This window comes from Eleutherodactylus coqui, chromosome 7, assembly GCF_035609145.1.
Source record: "Eleutherodactylus coqui strain aEleCoq1 chromosome 7, aEleCoq1.hap1, whole genome shotgun sequence".
Classification (NCBI taxonomy): domain Eukaryota; kingdom Metazoa; phylum Chordata; class Amphibia; order Anura; family Eleutherodactylidae; genus Eleutherodactylus; species Eleutherodactylus coqui.
The window spans coordinates 84665723-84689200 of NC_089843.1; the positions used below are offsets into that span (position 1 = coordinate 84665723).

Below are 23478 nucleotides of genomic sequence, written 5' to 3' on the forward strand. Positions count from 1 at the left end.
TGAGGACAGGTAAGAAAAGTCAATTTTGGGAAGACCCCTTTAGGTAGGTTAGAGGCAGAGCATATTATGGGCATATTTTGTCTGTGTGTTCTGACCTGACCGTAAGGTTTACTAATCTAAACTCCAAGCATCATAGGACCTTGATGTCATTTGGTACAGTTGCAGTCGGTCGGCGACTGTCCATGCTACACAATTGTCCTGGCATGGTCCGTGGGGAATAGGAAGGGGTGTAGGGGAGGGATTGGGGGGGGGGGGGGGGGGGGACATGCACCATGCTGTTACAGGCTCTACCTACACCTCTGCCATCCTGGTTGGCCCCATCCTTTACAGGTGGTGAAGACCAAGACCAACATCAGTCCAGGCAGCCTCTGACACCACTGCAGCTGCCGGTAGTGGCACCGATAGTCAGTCCCGCTGCCCTGAAGTCAAGGCTACTACCGCTGGGTGCACGACTACTTCTTACTGTGTGGCAGCTGCTGCTCGAACTTGCCGGGTAAGCAGTTTGAGCAGCACACAGATCTGCGGCCTGTTATATAAAAGAAAAAAGGGTACAATCGCACATCGTAGAGAAGAGCTGCATGTAGTTTCCCTGCGGAATTTTCTCTTTGCAGTGAATGAATTCCATGATGAATGCTACAGATTTGAAGATCCCCAGCATGCCATCTTCTGCGGCGGATTCTTCCTCTAAGTGAATGGAGTTTGCTAAAATCCAAGTGACTTACATTGTACTGGAAATCGCTGTGAAATGTTTGCTAACATTCTAGGGAATCAGACGCTGCCGGTCTACTCCAAGTAGTCTTCCACTGTATCTGTGCCCTCAGGATGCAAATACATCTCTCAGAAGCAATATAGTAATTACAAGCATTAGGGCTTGAGAACCATAAGGAAACCCAACCAAGACTTGGAATCCTCAGCAAAAGCTCCATCTTAGGCTTGGGATCTTGGTACACACCCACAGTCAGGCTTGGGAACCTGTGGCAGAGAAACCCATCCCGTGGCTTGCTCTGCCTGGATATCGGGCGTTGGCCCCTTGGCCATGTGGATACCAATCTTAAAGATTGGTAGTGGCACTGCCACCATGGACCAACGCAAGGATTTACACATCTCGTACGAACTTCATCACACTAATTTAACTGATTTTTTTCCCTCTTAAGTGGAAAGACACCAACATGAAACAGGAACAGAACAGATCAATTAAAACCTGCCCTTTCTAATGGCACAAAGCAAAAAAATTGGAAGGGTCTTTGAGTTACAGGTGTTTAAAAAAATGGTAAAAGTAAGCAAAAAACTTATTTTTACCAATTTCAGTGGGAGAAAAAAAACACTAAGTATGCAAGAAAAAAAAAGGAGCCAGTGTAACAGTGCTTTGGTTGGCATTTGTACTACTCACTTGCCAAATTTCATGTCATTTAAGCCATTTCTTAATAAAAGTTGTGGACAATTTTGTCACGACAACATTTAGCAGCCACTTTGAGTCTTATTAGCCACCAAACCAACATTTAGGGCGAAGCCCGGCCTGTAAATTTTTTAAATTCCACTCAAAAAGTTGACCAAGTGCACCACATTTCTATGAGTTAGCTTGCTTAGATCAAGAACAGTGGCGACACAAACTTGGATATTTTTTCGAAACGCCCTGCGAGGGAAGAGTGACGTTTTCATGCAAATGGCACTGATGCCTAAACTAAGCTAAACACCAAGCTGAAACTTTGCAGAACTTCATACAGGTGGTCTATGCACATTCTGTCAACAAAATTAAAGGTGGTCGAGCTGGGACCATTAGGCCACTTGACATGGAATGACCCACACCTACAATGAGACTTCTCTGTGTATTGGAGAGCCATATGTTAATATATTAGATAACTGGACAGCCCACTATCTAATATAGAAAGCCTACACGCTTTTCCTTGCACCATATCTTGACCCCTTTGCCTTTGGTCGATGATTTTGGTATCATTAAGATTTGTGACATCCTCACCACCCCCGTAAAATCATACAATTTGACTATGATACGTTGAGTGAGCTGTGAGGCAAGGTCAAAGTTCCTATGTTGTGGGTGTGTGGCCTGGATGGCGGCAGCAGCAGACGCTAGAAAGTGAGCTCCACCAAGAGATAGACCTAAGAAGTGTCAGGAAAGTGCTAAAATGAAGAAGTAGACTTACAGGGACGAAGGAGAAGAAAAGAAGAGGACCATGAACGAAGGACCAAGGCGGATAACTGAGTACTTCCCAGAGTGGCCTGATGGAGGAGAGACAGACACGAGCAGCGGGAGCAGACCAGCTGAAGATCCCGGAGATGGTGGGCCTGGGGAATTCACTGCAACATGAGCAGGGTAAAAGGGCTTCCCCAGACCCCCAGTCTCCTGCGCATGAAGAGTGTTGGGGGAACACCTGTGCTGAGAAGAGTGGTGAGGGAGTGATATACCCACAGAGCCCCATTTAGAAAATAGCACCCAGAGCACCTCAGGAGGGAGGGGAGCTGGCTGAGAGCTGGGAGGCTGAGAAGAGGAGCAATGAAGATAGTACGCTAGACTCCTGCGGCCAAATGAGAAAGCTAGCGCCCAAAGGGATTAGGGGAATAGGCGAATGAAAGCAAGGAGAGAGGACCATTTCTCCAAACATTTTATGGTCGCGTAACGAACATTGAGTCAATCTAGTTTTATAAACAAGAAAGTAGACAAACAAAAAGATAGACCATCGGGAAAGTTTCTTATTGCAGGTGTAGAGATCGTAAGAGGTCTTTTCTATAGGTGACATTTTGCATTTTTATTCCCATCATGCAATAGTCTTTCATGGCATTTACAGTACAAGCCAGGTGGATGGGACTTAAAAAATACTTCTTTCATACAAGGTGGAAAATTTCTACAACGAATCAGCAGAATGTCTATTTTTGCTACGGATTTATGGTACAGAATTCAACCCTTGAAATACAAGGATTAAATCCCCAAGATCCGCAAATAATCAAGGCACTCAAAAAAAAAAAAGCTTACGAACTCCCTCTATCGCCTGCTCAGACACAAACAAACTGAAAAAACGTGGCCAAAGAGGGTGAAGGATATTTGCTGCAGGTTTTGCACTGTGGAAAGCGTGCAGAAAATACACACTGTATTATATCCCAAGGAGTATGAGCAATTTACTCAGTAGAGTAACAATTGCTTTGTTTTCTAGAGGATCGCTACATCAGGCTGTTTCTCCATAGAGACTGCGGGATGAAGATTTCCGACAAACTATTATTGTAGAAATAGAAAACAGATTACAGAATATCCACCTTATTTAACCCCTTGGCGACATCCACCAAACCTGTACAGCAGATGTGCGCAAGGTTTATATAGAATGGGCAAATGAGCTGAGCCCACTACATATATAGTTGGAGTCAGCTGTCTGCGATCGGGGATAACTCAGATAACAGCCGTTAACCTTTTAGGTGCAGCTATATAATCTGACAGCGGCATATAAACTGTCCACCAGAGGGAGGGAGCTCCTGCTGTCTCCTGAACGGCCCTGCATTTAGATCTTATGGCAGACTGGGGCCTTTTGAAGACTTGTAGGGCTGCCATGTGTCACATAAGCTGAAAGGCCACGACAAGGCCACCTGGTGTACGTCAGAACCTACGCTATCTCACTAATAACTAGATGTAGCTCTTCAGCTTACATGTTCTGGCCACAGTGCAAACTAACACCCACATTTAGTGTTTTTTTGCATGCAGTGTGCTATAGATGCTGGTGGAGCCCGGGATGCCCTGCCAGTGTGGCGCACTGTGGTGATACCAGGCAACCCACTGCTTTGCCAGTAGGGGTTGCATTTCTGTATGATGCGGCGCACTTATCTGTGGCTGGCATCTTTGGCATTGGTTCATATACACTACCGTTCAAAAGTTTGGGGTCACATTGAAATGTCCTTATGTTTGAAGGAAAAGCACTGTACTTTTCAATGAAGATAACTTTAAACTAGTCCTAACTTTAAACAAATGCACTCTATACATTGCTAATGTGGTAAATGACTATTCAAGCTGCAAATGCCTGTTTTTTTGTGCAAAATCTACAAAGGTGAATAGAGGCCCATTTCCAGCAACTATCACTCTAGTGTTCTAATGGTACAATGTGTTTGCTCATTGGCTCAGAAGGCTAATTGATGAGTAGAAAACCCTTGTGCAATCATGTTCACACATCTGAAAACAGTCTAGCTCGTTACAGAAGCTACAAAACTGACCTTCCTGTGAGCAGATTGAGTTTCTGGAGCATCACATTTGTGGGGTCAATTAAACGCTCAAAATGGCCAGAAAAAGAGAACTTTCATCTGAAACTCGACAGTCTATTCTTGTTCTTAGAAATGAAGGCTATTCCATGCGAGAAATTGCTAAGAAATTGAAGATTTCCTACAACGGTGTGTACTACTCCCTTCAGAGGACAGCACAAACAGGCTCTAACCAGAGTAGAAAAAGAAGTGGGAGGCCGCGTTGCACAACTAAGCAAGAAGATAAGCACATTAGAGTCTCTAGTTTGAGAAACAGACGCCTCACAGGTACCCAACTGGCATCTTCATTAAATAGTACCCGCAAAACACCAGTGTCAACATCTACAGTGAAGAGGCGGCTGCGGGATTTTGGGCTTCAGGGCAGAGTGGCAAAGAAAAAGCCATATCTGAGACTGGCCAATAAAAGAAAAAGATTAAGATGGGCAAAAGAACACAGACATTGGACAGAGGAAGACTGGAAAAAAGTGTTGTGGACGGATGAATCCAAGTTTGAGGTGTTTGGATCACAAAGAAGAACGTTTGTGAGACGCAGAACAAATGAAAAGATGCTGGAAGAATGCCTGACGCCATCTGTTAAGCATGGTGGAGGTAATGTGATGGTCTGGGGTTGCTTTGGTGCTGGTAAGGTGGGAGATTTGTACAGGGTAAAAGGGATTCTGAATAAGGAAGGCTATCACTCCATTTTGCAACGCCATGCCATACCCAGTGGACAGCGCTTGATTGGAACCAATTTCATCCTACAACAGGACAATGACCCTAAACACACCTCCAAATTGTGCAAGAACTATTTACAGCAGAAGCAGGCAGCTGGTATTCTATCGGTAATGGAGTGGCCAGCGCAGTCACCAGATCTGAACCCCATTGAGCTGTTGTGGGAGCAGCTTGACCGTATGGTACGCCAGAAGTGCCCATCCAACCAATCCAACTTGTGGGAGATGGTTCTAGAAGCGTGGGGTGCAATTTCTCAAGCTTACCTCAACAAATTAACAGCTAGAATGTCAAAGGTGTGCAATGCTGTAATTGCTGCAAAAGGAGGATTCTTTGACGAAAGCAAAGTTTGATGTAAAAACAATGTTATTTCAAATACAAATCATTATTTCTAACCTTGTCAATGTCTTGACTCTATTTTCTATTCATTTCACAACGCATGGTGGTGAATAAGTGTGACTTTTCATGGAAAACACAAAATTGTTTGGGTAACCCCAAACTTTTGAACGGTAGTGTATGTGGTCTATGTTGTCTGCAGTCACCCTTCCCCCAATCTTGGGTTGAGATGAGTGGCTGCACATTAGTCTGCACTGAACATTTAGCGCCTCCATATTGCAATCTGGCTGTCTACTACTGCATGCTTCTGTTTCCTCCTGCACGCCGACAGAGCAGTTCTTCCTGGTAGCAGGGCTTGAATACCCCGCTTTCAGCAAGCTAATGCTCTGATTGGCTGACGCGGTGCTCGATCAACCTATGAAAATCAGCGCTCAATTAACCAATCACAGCCATTCAATCATGTCATTCAATGAATGGCTGTGATTGGTTAATCAAGTGCCTGCTCTCATTGGCTGACGTGGCGCTCGATTAACCAATCAGAGCATTAGCTTGCTGGAGGCGGAGTATTCAAGCCCCACTACCAGGAAGAACTGCTTTGTTGGTGTGCAGGAGAACACAGAAGCCTGCAGCAGCGCCGGAGACCAGCGTGAGGGACCCAAACGCCAGCTGTTAGGTAAGCATTATAAGACACCCCCCTGAGAAAAAGACACTGTGCCTCTTGAGGCAAAAATTACTATAACACAGTGTCTTATTTTCGGCGATTGAGTCTGCCTGCAGTATCAGGTGATGCATCTTTGGCTTCCTTTTCTGTGAGTTATGTCTTTGTATATTTTTTTCTCTCAACTCTATGATTTTTATTTCTGGATGTGAGTGACGTACTAGATGTAAAAGGAGTAAAAAAAACAAGTCAAGCAAAGTTATTCAATATTATACGTAAATGTAATAAAAATACAATCATAAGTGGAGCTACTCTTCAACCCCTACAGAGAACACGGAAATAAGACAACGCATTTGGCTTCTTAAAGTTTGCATGAGTCATGGAATAGTATCCAAAGTAACAGGCAGTTGTCATGGCTACCGGCCATTGTGACGGGAGAACACCGTAGGATGTGTTCAGTTCTGCAAATGTCAATCTGTAAATCTGTTCTTATGCTTTACTCTCAATACTAGGTCCAACCGTGAAACTATGCTGAGTCCCCCCTCTTCTGTATGGCAGGAACTACAATGCCATATGATCTACTACAACATACAATGTATGAGGATTAACCGTCCTCCGGCGGCAGCCTCCAAGAGCTGACCGTAGAGAATGAGGGGAGCTACAAGTCTGTATCATAGGGTCATAAGAACACGATTCCAATATCTACGGGAAACCGACCAAATGTATTCTGTGCGTGTCCCACCTCCTACAGGAGTAAGAGGTGTATATGGCTGAAGCCATTTGGCCGGAGGCACCATGAGGGTGCCTGAGAAGGTAGCAGTCTGCAGGACCTCAGTGGGACAGCACTTCAGTTGCCACCAGGCTGGTATTTCGTTTTTACTAGCCATAGTAATGGCTGGTTAAAAATAATTGCCAGCTGTGAGCCGGTTGGGCAGCAACCCAACAAGCATTTAACTCACTCGGTCCGTAGCTCCAGTTGGACAGCCGCCACTGCTATAATCAGACTATGCACCCCTGATCTCGACCTCCGGCTTCTGTGTTCCTGCATGCAGATGGCAGCCTGTACGCAACACAGATGCTGGGCGGAGAGGTCAAGGATCACAGACTAAGGGCAACCACCCAACTGGAGCTGCAGAGAGAGAGTGCAATGCTTGTCAGGTTACTGCCCGGTTGGAGGTCCAGCACAGGGGGTCACAATTACTACTGTGATAATTGAGGGAACAATTACTATTGGGGACACTATTACTGTCACTTCAGACAAGTCTCAACGGAATAAATATGCGTTGGGTATCTTGTGTATTGGCGCGTTCAATGCCTGTAAAATTAGTGTTTTTTGTGTGTTTTGCCATGGGGGCCTCATTTCATCTGATGCAGCATAGAGGCTTGGGGCACGCCTGTCTTTAAACCCTTTTGCACAAGCCACCAGATTATCCTCAGCAATCTCCACACTGTTTGGTCATATTTAATTTGCTCCATTGTCATTGTACACATTATATAGATACTTCGTCGTCCTCTCCAGACCACATAAATCCCCTCAGATGACCCCGACCACATCTGATCTTCTAGACACAGCAAAGATGGCAATGTGTTCGGATACTTTTCCTTGGATATGAACATTTAGCCCTAAACCCCCCCTAGACCAGAGATAAGTCAAAAGCTATGGACACCTTGGATACAATGTGACCAAAAAAGTGCAATTCTGGCATTGTGTATATTTTTTCTCTGACGTGGTTGACTGTGTGGGATTAAAAATGTGATATTTTAGCAATCTGGGGTTTGTGGGGAAAGGGTTTTTTTTTAAAAAAAAAGCTTAAAATTATTTTTTTTTTTTAAACTAGTCAAAAAAAAACTAAACTCACTCATTTGGACATTTTTCATTAGTCCCCTTAGGCGACTTGAACTTTTGGTCACTCATACAGTATAATACAATACCATGGTACTGCAGTATACTTACTGTATTCTGACAGGCAGTCTATCAAAACGTGCCGCAGGCAGACCTTAATAGGCACTCATTCATGGCAGTCCTGGGGACCTTCAGAAGGCAACTGATCGGCATCTTGTGATCTCAACGTGAAGGGGCCATATGGGATCAGAACATTTAAATACTGCTGTCAGAACTGATAGACATTTAAAGGGTTAACAGTCGTGATTGCTATGTTGCCGTCAGGTTTCAGCGGTCAAAGATAGCCTTTAAACTGGCCGCCATTGATTCCCAAGTCTACGGTTGAGTTCTGGGGTGAAAATATAATTGGCTATTTGTAGCCATGAATGTTTAATGTATAAAATCATAGGGATCGTCCAACCAAGTCTTATAGACTTGCTGGAACCAGGTTAATATCTGGACATAGTACCACAATTGTCTATAGTGTCTTGTGATTGTCTAATTAGTCATGCAAATCTATCATTGTCTAAAAGGCCCATGTAGACAGGACGAACGTCGGGCAAACGATGTACTCGCTCACAGGCTTTTGCATAGGAGCCAGTATGGTTGCTTCACAGCGGGGCGGCTGGAGGAGATTTCTCTCCTCGCTCACGTGCTGAGGATTGATGTAAACATTGTTTAAGAATTGTTAACAAAACTTATATGCAACATCACCTATTTTTATGTAACTTTGTTTTATTTTTAGCATTTATTCATTTGTATTAATAAATTGTGTTGCTTCAACCCATTTGTCCTTTTTAAGGCCGCCTGCAGACGGCCGGGTCAGATCTGGCAGCGAGGACCCGACCCGAGCGCCTGCAGAGAGCAGCGTGTACTCACCCGCGCCCCGCAGCTCCGGATCTTTCATATGCCAGCTACCGGGCAGCCGGCACATGCACAGACTGGAGCCGGCGGCGGGCGAGTGACGTTCTGTGCACAAAAATAGAACATGCCGCAGTTTGTTTGCCACGGCCAAACCGCATCCGTCTGCATAGGATTGAGTTTGTTAACGCAATCCTCTGCAGGCTTCCAGCGGCGGAAATCCCGCCGCGGAATTTCCGCCCGTCTGCAGGCGGCCTTAAGGTTACCTGGCCACAGGTGTTGTGATTTTTATACGCAAGCAGAAAATCAAGGTGGATTTCACAATGCAGATTGTCAAGTCCGCCCCAAACGCTGGCTGTTGGAGAAGTGGGGGATTTGTACTGCATTCAATGAAATCCGCAATCAAGTCATGTGCAGATCTCAAATTTAGGTGCAGATTTGCTTGCGGATAAAAGAAAAAAAATTTGGCAGTATGTGCACACTAGAACAATTTAGGAGACAAAATTCTATTTTTTGGGTGCATTTGTGACCATTTTATTTGCTATCTGGAGCCCTGCGTACATTTATATAATATTCACAAACCTGAGGTGGCCTACAAAATGCACACATGGTTTTTGAAAAGCCTTAAGATGCTGATCCCTACAGAAGGGCGCTGGAGAATTCTCACTTCTGAATAAGCAGTTTTATTATAAAATGACTGTTTTTCTGCAGCTCATATGCTGCAAACAGATGTAAAATCCGTAATCAGTGTAAACGGCTTCAGAGTGTAATTTTGCAGTTGCCATGTATAATAGAAGATACCAGATGGCTTTGCCGTTCAACTACACATATTCTTCAAATTTTAAAAACTGCAGAATTAAAAAAAAAAACTAAAATAGAAATAAGAAGGCGGCAAAACCAATAAATAAGGAAAGGAAGGCCTCCCTCACACAGACCTTTTTGTACAGCGTTTAGCACTGCCTTTTCAGCGCTGCGCTAGATGCTGTAGAACACTCCCATTCATTTCAATGGGGCTGCTCACTCAAGCGTCAAACTACGGTGTCTTTAAAGCTGCGCATTGACAGCGATGCATCTTCTATTTTTGGTCGTTTTCAGCCCGTTGGCGCCCATTGAAATGAATGGGCAGCGATTTCAACATTGCTGAAAATGCGGCACAGGTTGGTGCCGCATTTTTGGCAGCGTTAACCACACCCCGAAAATCAGCCCTAGCTACACTAGATGGGAAAAAAAGCAATACTCACACAGCAGGTGCTGTCAGGGTCCCTGCCACTGATCTCCGGCGCTGCTCCAGGCTTCCCCTTTGCTGAGACATCATCTATTGGTGGTAGTGAGGTTTAGGAACCCCGCCTCCAGCAAAAGATTGCTGTGATTGGTTCTCGGTGCTGGCTTGATGCACCAATCACAACTGGCTCTGATTTTTAGCTTCCTTGGCTGTGCTTTCAGCCAAAACGCTGGCATAACGCGAGCCAGTGCTGCTAAAACCGCAGTAAACACAGCATTGAAAAACGCTGCGTTTCTGCAAACGCCTTTCTGACGGAGGCCAAACTGAAGATTTGCTGGCACAGTTGGCCTTTGAATTTCAGTTGTAACCCCCGGACTGCCAGCTGTTCTACTGCACTAATCGCAGATTACCCTTGGGTCTTGGTGAACTGAATTAATTTTCAGTGGAATCACAGGAGGTCCGGAGGTTGCGGTATAATTAGGGTACGTCCGCACAAGTGGATTTGCTGCCGATTTTCCATGCACAGAAAATCCACCGCATTTACCGCAACAATAAAGTGGACGAAATTTTCCAACTTTCAGCCACATGCTGAGGAAATAAAAATTACTGCTGAAATTAACATGCGGTGCGGAAATTAAATCCACAGCAGGTCAACTATAGCACCGGATATTCAGTGTGAATGCCATCTCATCAAATGAGGCAGTGAATTCTGCACCAAATTCCGTGTCCCATTCCACGCCAAATAGATGTATGTGGCTTTAACACAAATTCCACTCTGTGGATCTGCTGCGGAATATCTGCTGCAGACACTTCCGTCCCGTGTGGACATACCCGCAGGGTGCCAGCACACAGGCTGTTTACGCTGCAGAATGCCCGCAGCAGAATTTGGCCACTGCAGATTGGGGCTCATCCACACGAGTATTTCCCCTCTGTTTAGGCCTTCCATCCATTCAGTTTGTGGAGCAGAGATGGAAGTAGAACAGAATTAAACGTATCAGTTTTCTCCCTATTGATTTCAATGGGGTCTTTAAAAGAAAGCTTTCAGTTTGCTTCTGTACCGTTTAGTATCAGTTTTTTATGTTATAAGACTGTTACATATATGTTAAGCTATATGTTCCATTAAAAAAAAATAAAAAAATAAAACACACCAGAAAAACCAAACTGAAAGCTTTCTGCTTTTTTTGTAAAGCCACATTGAAATAAAATGGGGGACAAAATGAATCTGTTTATTTCATCTCTCTGCTTCAAAATAACGAACAGAGAAAAGAAAAGCCTAAAACTGATGGAAAAAACTAGTGTATTCGCTGCCGGCCTGCGTGAAGCCAGTGTAAAAGGGATATTTACATCTTATAAACTGATAACATATTGCTGGGATATGCATGACTTTAGGACTGGTGGCGGCCCATATTCGGAGCAGCAGTACTGGTTTTGTACTTTACCGAGTTTCCCCTGTACAGTGCTGCCCCAGGACACCAGGGAGCTGCATGGTCGCCCCATTCAGGTGTATAAGGTGCACTGTAGTTCCTTGCACAGCTGGATGGCCCGTGTGTCAAATTTCTAGAGGAAAACTTAGAAGAGGACGCAGCTCTGGAGGTAGGACACCAACCAATCGTAAAGTGATGGCATATCCTGGTGATGGAATACCCTTTTTCCAAAAGACTGGCCTATGGTAATTCTTGCAGCCATGTTGGAGGTTTCAAAAAGGTTGCACACAAACAAACAATAAATTTGCATCAGATCAGCAAGTAAGGAAGATCCAAAAGGGCCTTCTGCGTTGTTCGTAGGCTGGAAGAAAGCAGCCATATTTTTCTAATTATATACCACCCCTTTCAGGCTGACAGAGACAGAGTAGTAAGAAACCGATAAAATGTAATTCAATAATGGTACCCAGTGCTCAATAACTGTAGTTCCAGTATTCCCAACAACCAGCAGTGGATGTAGACGTCTGCAATCCAGTGCTCACACCAGTGGTAGACGTGGGAAATACTGTAAGCCAACTTGCCTAACACAACTCACCAGCCTGCGGATATCCCGCTCAGATTCACGCTTGATCCGGGTTACTTCATCCTGATGCGTCTGATACGCTATCCGTAAATCCGACGCCTTTGTTTTATCCGCCTGCACAACATTGTTTAACGTTTCCTCCAGTTGTTTTTTGCCGGTTTTCAGTTCTAGGATCTCCTGCTGTAATTTAATACGTTCGCTATCGAATGACCTCTTGGCTTCCTCCCTGGCTTCGTTCAATAAAGCCGTCTTTACTTTGTCCGCGGCTCCATCTCGTAAAACATTGACCGTGGACTGTAAACGTTGGATTTCACTGTCTTTGATTTTGACCACACGGGCTACCTCAAGCTCATGCTGGCGTATCTGAATCTCCCGGACAGACTGCAGCTCCTTCATCTTCTCCTCGTGTAGCTTGGCTTTCAGCTCGGATACATATACAGTATGTCGGTGCTGCTCCTGCTCCCTCTCCTGCTTGGCATCTTGGAGCTTTTCTCGAAGCTTTGTCACCTAAGAATACACAATAATTACAGAATAGTTACTAAACTATAAAAACTCGGGATTTTTTTTTTACGCGAATGTCAATGGGACTTTCTAATGTTAAAAAACGCATCACAAGTTTGTGCGATCCGTTTTTAACATTAGAACGTCCCAATGACATTTGCGTTAAAAAAATAAAAAAAAATCACAAGTGTGTGGGAGCCCTCGTGGGTACTATATAGCATGCACCATATGTTACTGTGGAGCCCTGGAGTAATGCAGGAAATTGACAACTCCCAATGGAAGCTTTAATGTTCGGTATATTGCTTGCCATACAATATGGGACCTTAAAAAAAAAAGGGAAAAAAAGCACAGAAAAGGGATTTTTCTGTTTAATGATTTTAAAGATTATTTCGGACATTTACTTTTGATGACCTGTCCTCAGAATAGGCCATGAATAGTTGATCAGCGGGGGTCCACTAAACAGCTGATTCCCAGCACAACCGGCAATGCAGCGGGGCTGAAGGTCCAAGTCGAAAGTGTAATAAGAAAGGCTTCACTCCTATTGAAATCAGTGGGAGCGATGCAGTCTATTACACACCAGCTCCTCAGAGCAAGAACTGTAATAGGAGGGATTGCTCCCACTGATTTCAGTGGCAGTGAAGCAGTCCATTACACTTTCGGCTCGGACCACCAATGTGGACGCTGTACTGACACCAGTCCGTAGGGTCAGCTGACTGGTGGGGATCCCAAGGGTTCACATATCCTGGAGTGAACCGGTGAGGAGGGACGGTGGCAGTTATCTCCGTACTGTTAGGTCACCCGTGGATTTGGAGATTGTAATATTTTCCTTTAAAGAGGTAATCCAATTCAGTTCACAAAAAAGCCAAATACAAATGAGAATCGCTTGTGCCTGCGGCACACAGCTGCCCGTCTCCTTAGTCCTACCAGAGGAAGGAGAGAGCAAGGCGCTCACTTTCTACTTTTCCCAAAGAACCCAAAGGAAAATGTACCCGCATTTCTCTTCTCTCCTGAATAGATTCAGTTCTGCACCTTCCTACCATCATCTCCCACTTATGTTAATAACTCACTGGTAGAAAGAGAACTCCGTCTCTGGAAGCAATTAGCCATACTGTCGTCAATGACATTCAAAAACACTGGGGCGCATTTACTTAGAAAAGCTGCAAATTATGGCACATGTATAAAACGCAGGTCTAAGTCAGAAATCTAGTGTACAAGACTTAACCCTTTCCAATCCAATTTTGGATTCAGGGTTTCCTAAAAGGATTTCTCTTTTTGCGGTTATACAACAGTGCCATCTGCTGGCTACAGCCAGTGTGCATCCTGAAAAACATGACCTGTTGGTGTGCCCCGAGGACTGGAGTTGGAAAAAACTGGTCTAAGCACTAAAAGGAAAAAAAAACAAAAAAAAAACAACGAACAGCTCCTTTTCTCATTTAGAGCAGGAAGTTCCAGCAGTCTAATTACATACAGTGAGCAGTCTGTCTATACTACTGCTTCAATGGATGTTGGTGGACCTCCACTGCAGAAGGCCAGGCTCTAGTTACTAAAAGCTCTCAGAAGTGTTCCTTAACCCTTTCCAATCCAATTTGTATCCTGGTTTTCCTAGGGTACTTACTCTTTTTCTGCCGTTATACAACGGCGCTCTCTGCTGGCTGAAGTCAGTACTGCATGAGGTGACATGTTGGATAGACTCCAACAGCAGAGAGGCTGGCAATATACAGTAAGAGAACCCCAACGGATTTTCTTCCAACATCAGAGCTGTACAGCCTTAAATCATAATGTCTTCAGAGGTCAGACAGTGGATTGGAAAGGGTTAAAGCCAAATTAAAAACGAGGAACGTATTAAAAGCAACCCTTCAATTTCAGGACAAAAGTTTTAGTTCTACTACATGCTGTTGGCCTTTTGTGCCAATGTCCCTCTGATCTGCTGATTCTGAGTCCCATTTGCAGATGTCCAAGACTGTTGACAAAATCTTCAGACTACTTAATCCACACTATACCTGCTCTCTGATTGGCCAGCACTGCTCATGTGATCAGTACACTAGGTAAGCTCGAAAACTGTAGCTGCATTAGAAGGCCGAAAACAAGATTTTGAACAAGCAGACAGGCCGAGAATAATGGCAAGTAATACACCCCCTACTGAGCAGAGTATGCACCACGTAGGAGTATAGCATGCAATCACTAGATTAACACGCCCTGACAATGCACCGGTATTTATAAATCTCCCATAATTTATACTTTTTGCAGGCCGACGGTCTACGTTGATAGAATAAGGTCATTTTCTTTTATACTGATGAAGGTTCCAGACAACACATGAAAAGATGTCAAACATGAAACCGCCCGCCACGGCCTTCGGAAAGGACACACTGCGTCGCTCCCCATAGACGTGGAACACAATCGTGTCGTCGCCGTGTGCCGTACCTTGTGTTTTTCCTGCTGAAATTCTATTTGGATTTGAGTGAGCTTTGTCCGTAGTTCCTCATTGGCGGTCTGAAATGCCTCCATTTCTACTTCACACTTGTCTGCTTTGGCTCGGGTTTTCTTTGACATATTTCCGACAATTGTGTCCACACCACATATAACCGATTAGATCTATTCCAACTGATATCTCTTTGGCATCGAGGGGGGAAAAAAATATATCAACTGTTTTTTAATTCGCAGATCCTGTGTGTGCGACTCTTAGCCATCCTCCTTCTCTCTGTTCACCTGCGGAAGAGAAGAGATGCTTACGGTTATGATGGGCTGTAGAGCATTCATCGCTGCACTAACAAGATTGGCATTTTGCGTTCTACACCTTTATAGATTTGTTGTATTGAATGCCCTGTTTTACCCTTGTGATTGCTTTACCTGTGACTAATTAAAATGCTTTTAGAACTTCATGCATGCTGATATACACATATATACATACTATAGTATATAGATATATAGATTACACCTACACATTTACAAAAAAAACAAACAAAAAAAACAGTCCTTGTATAACAATCACCTAGAAGGAGTTGTTTTGTTGCATAACCCGGCATGCAGATACATCTCAGGCAAATATACACATGATTAGGGTTGTGGGGTGGTTAGATGAATGGTCTTGTCATCCCAGACCCTAAGGCCGCCTGCACACGGGCGGAAATCCCGCGACGGGATTTCCGCCGCTCAAAGCCTGCATAAGCCTATGCAGACGGCCGCGGTTTGGCCGCGCGGCAAACAAACCGCGGCATGTCCTATTTTTGTGCAGGGCTCGCAGATATGTCACTCCCCTGGCCGCCGGCTACGGTCTGCGCATGCGCCGGAACATGAAAGAGCCGGGGCCGCCGGGTGAGGGTGAGTACGCGCTCGTCTCTGCAGGCGCTCAGGTCAGGTCCCGCGGCGAGAATTCTTGCCGCCGGATCCGACCCGCTCGTCTGCAGGCGGCCTAAAAGTGGTTCCACCCTTGGACTATAAAAGGCTCTCAAAGGCTACTTGTGTGTAGCGACCTCTTCTTCCACTTGTGTAGAGCTTGTTGACCACTAGACGCCTCTACGACTTAGAGAAGAGATTTCACCCCGTTAACAGAGTTTGGGAGTGGGCGCATTATTGGGATGTGAGAAGCTGGATGGTCGTATCAACGAACTGCTTGCCACCCGGGCCGTTCTGACCAGACTGTAAGGAAGTGTTGGGACCAGTGGATGCATGAGGGCACACAAGTGACAAAGCTCAGGACCCCTCAACAGACCACTAGTGGAGAGAATCCTTAGATTAGCACAAGAAGCTCCAACTGTTTCATTGTTCACCATCAAGAAACAGGTGGCGCCATTGTTACAGACGCCTGTGTGTGCGGAATCATTTCCAGGGGTTTGGCTGAAAAGCATATAATCTCACAGTGCCCATTACGTGTACTGTCTTTGACACCCACCCACTATTGCCTCCATGCCCCCCGTATTACATCTTGTATTCAAGTTAGAGGTGGTACAACAGGTTACTAGAGCCTCCATGCCTGCCCGTATCACATCTTGTATCCAAGCTAGAGGTGGTACAACAGGCTGCTAGAGACTTCATGTCCGCCTGTATCACACTTTGTATCCAAGCTAGAGGTGGTACAACAGGGTGCTAGAGCCTCCATGCCTCCACCCATATCACATCGTGTATCCAAGCTAAAGGAGGTACAACAGGGTACTAGAGCCTCTATGCCTGCCCGTATCACATCTCGCATCCAAGCTAGAGGTGGTACAACAGGGTACTAGAGCTGGTACTAGTTTAATATGTCTCCACCAGAATAATGGGTGGAGACATAGGTTGGCTGGCCTGAGTCAAAGGGAATGCCCACAGCTGCTGATTGACTGCCGTAGACCTGCCTTTTTTAGCTCCTTACTACTGGAAGGGGCTCCAGTTGTGTTGCTGCGGCCGCTGCTGCTCGCCAATTACATATTTATAAGGCTCTGGGTCCATTACTATGGTAGCAGTAGAAATCTGTAGGCTTGCAGCTCCCCCTAGTGGCCTCAGAGTGCAGTCAGAAATGTATCATTTATCAGGTGAATAGAGTAAAGCAGCTCCTCTATACACATATATTTTTTTAATTGGCACAGGGTTTTGGACCTACAATCCGTGGCGCAGTCAGTCTGTTCCGTCTTTTACTGGGGCCTATGATGACTGTAGGAGCCTGCTGTTAGGTTGAATAGCAGCATTTTAATTCCTTGCTTGCTCTGCTTTTCAATAATGGCTGTGTGACATAGATTAAAGCCCGAAGAGCTGCTGAATACATTTACTGTACGCTTATATACTATTAAATCCAGTACACAGCTTGCTATTTGTACTGGAAATGGATCTACAACCGAGCAGCCACAGGAAGCATCCTAACAATGGCATCAATTACAGCCAATGCTGCATTTAATTGCTGTCATCCACACGTTGTAGTCCATGAGATACTGCGCTGTCTGTACAACGGGTTACCGGCACTATGCTGCAGCTCCTACAAATCTCCCTTCACATCCTCCTATTAAAACTAGCAGAATCATTCAGACATGAAGTCCAAGTCCCTGCTGGTCTGTAGATGCTGGCTGTTTTATGATGGCCTGTGTCTACGTCACTAACCAAATGTAAGCTGCATGCGGTACATGGCAGCCTGTACTCTGCAGATAAAGGGAATTTATCTGCACAGAAATGTCACTCCTGGCGTGCCGGCTCCATTCTGCGCATGCGCCAGCTGGCCGGCAGCCGACACATCACGGAGCCGCGGGAGCAGGTGAGAGCCGCACTGGTCCCTGCAGGGGCGCCGGTCGGGTCCCGCTGCAAGAACTCTCGCAGGGGATCTGAGGCGGCCTATGGGGTATTAAAAACAAGGGTTCTACTTTTTCATGTTATTCTGGCTATACATGTAATATAATGGGTGTCTATGTGTGTATTTATAATATATAAATATAACACACCTTGTCAAATAAAATCCCTCCCCGAGAAGGGGCTGTCAGAATTAAATGAAACCTTCTGTGTGATTGTAACGCTGATATAAGTAAGTGATAACGATATCAGAGAAAAAGGAGAATTTATTGTGGAAAACTGAACACTTGAAGGCAGGCTCTAGGACCCTGTTGTACCACCTCTAGCTTGGATACAAGATGTGATACGGGTGGGCATGAAGGCTCTAGTACCCTTTTGTACTTGCCTATAGCTTGGATACAAAATGTGATACGGAGGGGGGGGGGGGGAGGCATGGAGGCTCTAGTACCCTGTTATACCGCCTGTAGCTTGGATACAAGATGTGATATGGGTGGGCATGGAGGCTCTAGTACCCTTTTGTACTGCCTATAGCTTGGATACAAGATGTGATACGGGGGGGGGGGGCATGGAGGCTCTAGTACCCTGTTGTATTGCCTCTAACTTGGATACAAGATGTGATACGAAGGGCATATAGGCTGTAGTACCCTGTTGTACCGCCTCTAGCTTGGTACTAGTGCAATATGTCGACACTGGAACTATGGGTGGAGACAGAGATAGACAGCGTCCGCCCTGGTAACGCCACCAACCTCCTGATTAGCTACATTATTCTGGTGGAGACATATTACACTAGAACCGGCAAGTACTCCCTAGTGGTGGCAACATGGAGCCACTATCGAAGTGTCAGCAAGGAGAAAAAGTCAATAACCCCTTAACGACGAGGCAATTTTTCCCCATTTTTTCCTCCCAGCTTTCAAAAAAAAGGTTGACTTTTATTTACCCATCAATATAGTTGTCTGAGAGCTTGTAAATGTTTGGGTTTTTTACAACACTTATGGAAAAAATTCTGCCATCTTTTGGGAGGTGGGGGGGGGGGGGAGAAGTATGGGGGTGTGCTTGTTTTTATGGCGTAAACTGTCAGAAGCAACATGACAACTTTAGGGCTTATTTACACGAGCGTATATCGTCCGGAGTTTTCACGGCCAGGCGATATACGCTTCCATCTAAGCAGTTCCCCCCCTTCCCTCCCCCTCACCGACTCTATGCCTCTCTCCTGCACTCCCATTGCTGGCTATGGACAACGGGCAGGGAGGGGGCAGAAGCAGGGAGCCTGTGAGAGGGAGGGATGGGGGGCACTGCTTAGATGGAAGCGTATATCGCCTGGCCGTGAAAACGACGGCCGATATACACTCATGTAAATAACCCCTTATTCCATGGGAACCAAAAAAAAAATCCCAATTCTGGCGTTTATTTTTTTCTCGGATAACGTTCACCATACGGAGTAATGCATTACTTTGCTATATCAGACTTTTACAGACACAATGATACCAAATGTTTTTTTTTTTAATTATTTTTTCTATTAACTAATAAAACTAATTTAGCCCTCAAAAGGGCCTTGAACGCGATTGCTCCTACAGCATAATACATACCGCCATTAGCTAGGCATTCTATCAAACCATAGGCATGGCAATGCATCGCAGAGGGGGCATTTACAGGGTTAACAAATGCAGTCAGCATTAGTGTTGATCACAGCTGCTGCCAGCAGGTGTCAGCTGGGAGAAATCCTCTCCCATACAAACCCCGAACCACAAGATGTAACTGAATGTCCTATGTTGCTAAGGGGTTAATTGCTGAACGGATCTCACAACAGTACAAAATATTATAATGTCCCCATAAAAAGAAGCAAAAACTATTAATATCGCAAGAAAAAACAAAGAAGTGTAGACAAAAGTGTGGACAGAAGACCCAACAACACGTGACTATTAGGCCTCCTTCACACGGGCGTATATTTCATTAGTATTTTGAGAGCCAAAACCAGAAATGGGTCTAAAATCTGGAAGAAATGCAAATCTTTTCATTCTACCTTCTCTCTCCAAGTTCCGCTCCTGGTTTTGGCTCACAAAATACCGATGAAAAATACGCCCTTGTGAAAGAGCCCTTAGGCCTCCTTCATACGGGCGACACGGCATCGACGCGAGACAATCGCAGCGATATCGAATTGCTGCACTGTGTGATATCGCTGCAAAACCGCGATTTTGTAGCATCACATGCGAGGATTTTCAGGGGGAGGGGCTTGAAAGTTAAGCCTTACCCTGAAAATAAGCTGTAACTAAAAGGGGGGAAAAAAAGCATACATCACCTCTCTCGCGCTGTCCGGGGCGCCGCTGCAGCTTTTCCAAAGGTCTCAGCACTGATGATCTTTATCTTCTGGCGAGCATTGAAAACTCCCCGGCTGCTAGAAGCACTGGCTGTGATTGGCTGCCGCTTAGCCAATCACAGCCAGTGCTCGAAGAATGGCTGCGATTTGAACCAATTGCAGCCATTCTTTGAGCACTGGCTGTGATTGTGATTGGCTGACACTTAGCCAATCACAGCCAGCACTTCCAGGAGGTGGGGATTTTTGAATCCCCGGCCAGAAGAGAAGAAGATCAGTGCTGGGACCTGGGGAGAAGCTGCGGCCAGGCTGACAGCTCGTCTAAGGTGATGTATGTGTGTTTTTTTTTCCCGGCCGGGCTTAGATTATAGCTTTGACCGTAGCATTTCCTGCTGTCAAAGTTGCATCGCATCGTATGCAAACCGCGTTTTCATGTGATGCAACAGAGAGGAAGGCTCCATAGGGAAGCATGGGCTACAAAACCTCACGAGTCGCGTGCATATCGCTGGACCTGCGAGGTTTTTGTGTCGTTTTGTAGCATCCTACAAAACATTGCATGTGTGAAGTAACCCATAGGAAACCATGGGCTTCTCATACATGCGATTTGTAGCATTGTAGCAACGCTACAAAATCGCGCGACCTTGTTGCACGTGTGAAGGAGGGCTTAGTGTGGCTCTCTACTCAGAAGTGACAGATAGGAGATTGACAGGTAGTGGATAAAGATGCGCACAGTTATGGGCTTTAGGCCTCCTTCACGCGGGCGACAAAGTCGCGCAATTTTGTCACGTTGCTACAATCCGCATGTATGTGAAGCGCATGCTTTCCTATGGGTTACTTCACACATGCGATGTTTTGTAGCATGCGACATCCCAACACAAGAAACTCGCAGGTCCTGTGATATGCCCGCAACTCGTGAGGTTTTGTAGTCCATGTATTTCCTATGGAGTCTTCCTCTGATGCATTGCATCACACAAACGCTATTTTCGTGCGATGCGATACAAATTTGACAGAAGGAAATCCTACTGTCAAAGCCATAGCCTAAGCCCTGGCTGCAGGGAAAAAACAAACAAACAAAAAAAACAGTATACATCTTAAAAGCGCAGTCAGCCCGGCCGCATCTTCACCCCGGGTCCCGGCCAGTGTTCATCTCTTCTGGCCGGGGATTGTGAAAATCCCTGCCTCCTGGAAGCACTAGCTGCAATTGGCTAAGGGTCAGCCGATCACAGCCAGCACTTCCGGGAGGCGGTGATTTTTCAATCCCCGGCCAGAAGAGATGGAGAACACTGGCCGGGACCAGGAAGAAGTTGCAGTGGAGCCAGACAACTCTTCTAGATGAAGTATACTTTTTTATCTGCAGTTGAGGCTTATTTTTAGGGTAGGGCTAATATTTCAAGTCCCCCCCCCCCCCACAACCCCGAAATTCCTCGCATGTGGTGCTACAAAGTCACACAACTATGCAGTGTTACAAAATTGCAGTATTGCCACAAGAAGACGCAGCAGTATCGTACAGACCAGCGATGCAATATCGCTGCAATTTTCCTGCGGCGATGCTGTGTTGCCGTGTGAGGGAGGCCTTAGGGCTCATGTCCACGGGCAAAATAAGAATTAAAATCCGCAGTGGATTTTAACTCTTCTCCTGCCCGCGGATCCGCACCCCATAGGGATGCATTGACCACCCGCGGGGTAGATAAATACCCGCGGATCGTCGATAAAAGGAATTTTAAAAAAAATGGAGCATGAAAAAATCCGGACCATGCTCCATTTTCATGCGGGTCTCCCGCGGGGACGGCTCCCACGGGCTTCTATTGAAGCCTATGGAAGCCGTCCGGATCCGCGGGAGACAAAAATCGGAATTTACTCACACGCTCCGGTTCTTCTCTTCTCCGCGGCGCCATCTTCTCTCAGTCGCGGCCGGATCATTTTGCTTCGGGCCGGCGCATGCGCGGGGCACGTCACCGACGTCATCCTGCACATCCGCCGAGCCGAAGAAAGAAGATCCGGCCGCGACGCACAGAAGATGACGCCGCAGCGAAGAGAAGAAACGGAGCGGATGGGAGGTGAGTTTATTCTTATTTATTGTTATTTTCAGCGCTCATGTCCGCGGGGCAGGAGGGACCCGCTGCAGATTCTACATGGAGAATCTGCAGCGGATCTGATTTTCCCCGTGGACATGAGGCCTTAAGCCCTTACTTTCCTATGGCTACTTTCACATTAGCGATGTTTTGTATGCTGCTACATTGTGAGAAAAATAAAGTTGTTAGGTTTACAGCCAGTACTCTATTAATGGCTGTGATTGGGTCAATCACTGCCATTCATCGAACTGGCTGTGATTGGCTAAGCGTCAGCCAATTACAGCCAGGAGGAGGGGGGATTTTTGAATCCCCGACCATAAGAGGAGAAGATCACTGCCGGGGACCCGGGGAGAAGATGCTGCCAGGCTGACAGCGCAGGAGAGGTGTTGTATGTATTTTTTTTTCTATAGCCAGGGCTTAAATTTTAGCTTTGACAGTAGGATTTCCTACTGTCAAAGTTGCATCGCATTGCATGAAAATCACGTTTTCGTGCGATGCGATGCAACAGAGAGGAAGGCTCCATAGAGAAACATGAGCTACAAAACCTCACAAGCTGCGTGCATATAGCAGGACCCATGAGGTTTTTGTAGCATGCTACAAAACATTGCATGTGTGAAGTAACCCATAGGAAAGCATGGGTGGGCTTCTCATAAATGCGATTTGTAGCATTGTAGCAATGCTACAAAATCGCGTGACTTTGTCGCCCGTGTGAACGAGGCCTGATAGACATGTAGCCTGCACCAATAACGATGCCCTTTGAGATCTACTGCACGGTGCATTTTCATTACTGTCTGCCAATGTGGACCCACCAATGCCAGATTTTTTTTTTTTTTAATTAAAGGGTGGTTATTAATGGTACATACTCTGTTTGTGCCACCGATACTAGTGGGATACCACAGGGGGCAGTACTGGGCCTTATTCCTTATAATATAATAATGACCTGGTAGAAGGATTGTGCAGTAAAATATCAATATTTGCAAATGATACTAAGCTATGTAAAGTAATTAACATAAGAGGACGGAAGGAGATTGCAAGACGATCTGGATAAATTGGGGGCAGAAAAGTGGCAAATGGGGTTTAACACTGATAAATGTAAAGTTATGCACACGGGCAGAGGAAATACATGTCACCATTACACACTAAATGGGAAACCACTGGGAAACACTGACATGGAGAAGGACCTTGGGATTTTAGTTAACTGTAAGTTTAACTGAAGCAACCAGTGTCAGGCAGCTGCTGCCAAGGCAAATAGGATCACGGGGTGCATCCGAAGAAGTCTAGGGGCACATGGCGAGAGCATTGTTCCATGGGTGGTCTGATCAGTTATTTGTAAAGAGGAAGAATATGGTGTGCAATTTTGGGCACCGGAACTCAAGAATGACGTATACAAGCTTGAGTGGGTTCAAAGGGCGGGTAACTAAAGTA

The 23478-nt window shown here is 45.6% G+C and overlaps 1 protein-coding gene across 6 annotated transcripts in view; it reads right to left on the minus strand.

Moving 5' to 3' along the window:
* Window positions 1-23478, minus strand: part of JAKMIP1 (janus kinase and microtubule interacting protein 1) — a 142453-nt gene that overhangs the window by 74591 nt on the left and 44384 nt on the right. For all 6 annotated transcript variants that reach the window (XM_066573301.1, XM_066573303.1, XM_066573298.1 and 3 more), the window contains 2 exons: window positions 14845-15129; window positions 11935-12429 (listed from right to left, as the gene is read on the minus strand). In XM_066573301.1, the coding sequence (XP_066429398.1) occupies window positions 11935-12429; window positions 14845-14973 (624 nt within the window). In that variant the 5' untranslated portion in view covers window positions 14974-15129. The remainder of the gene's footprint in view (window positions 1-11934; window positions 12430-14844; window positions 15130-23478) is intronic.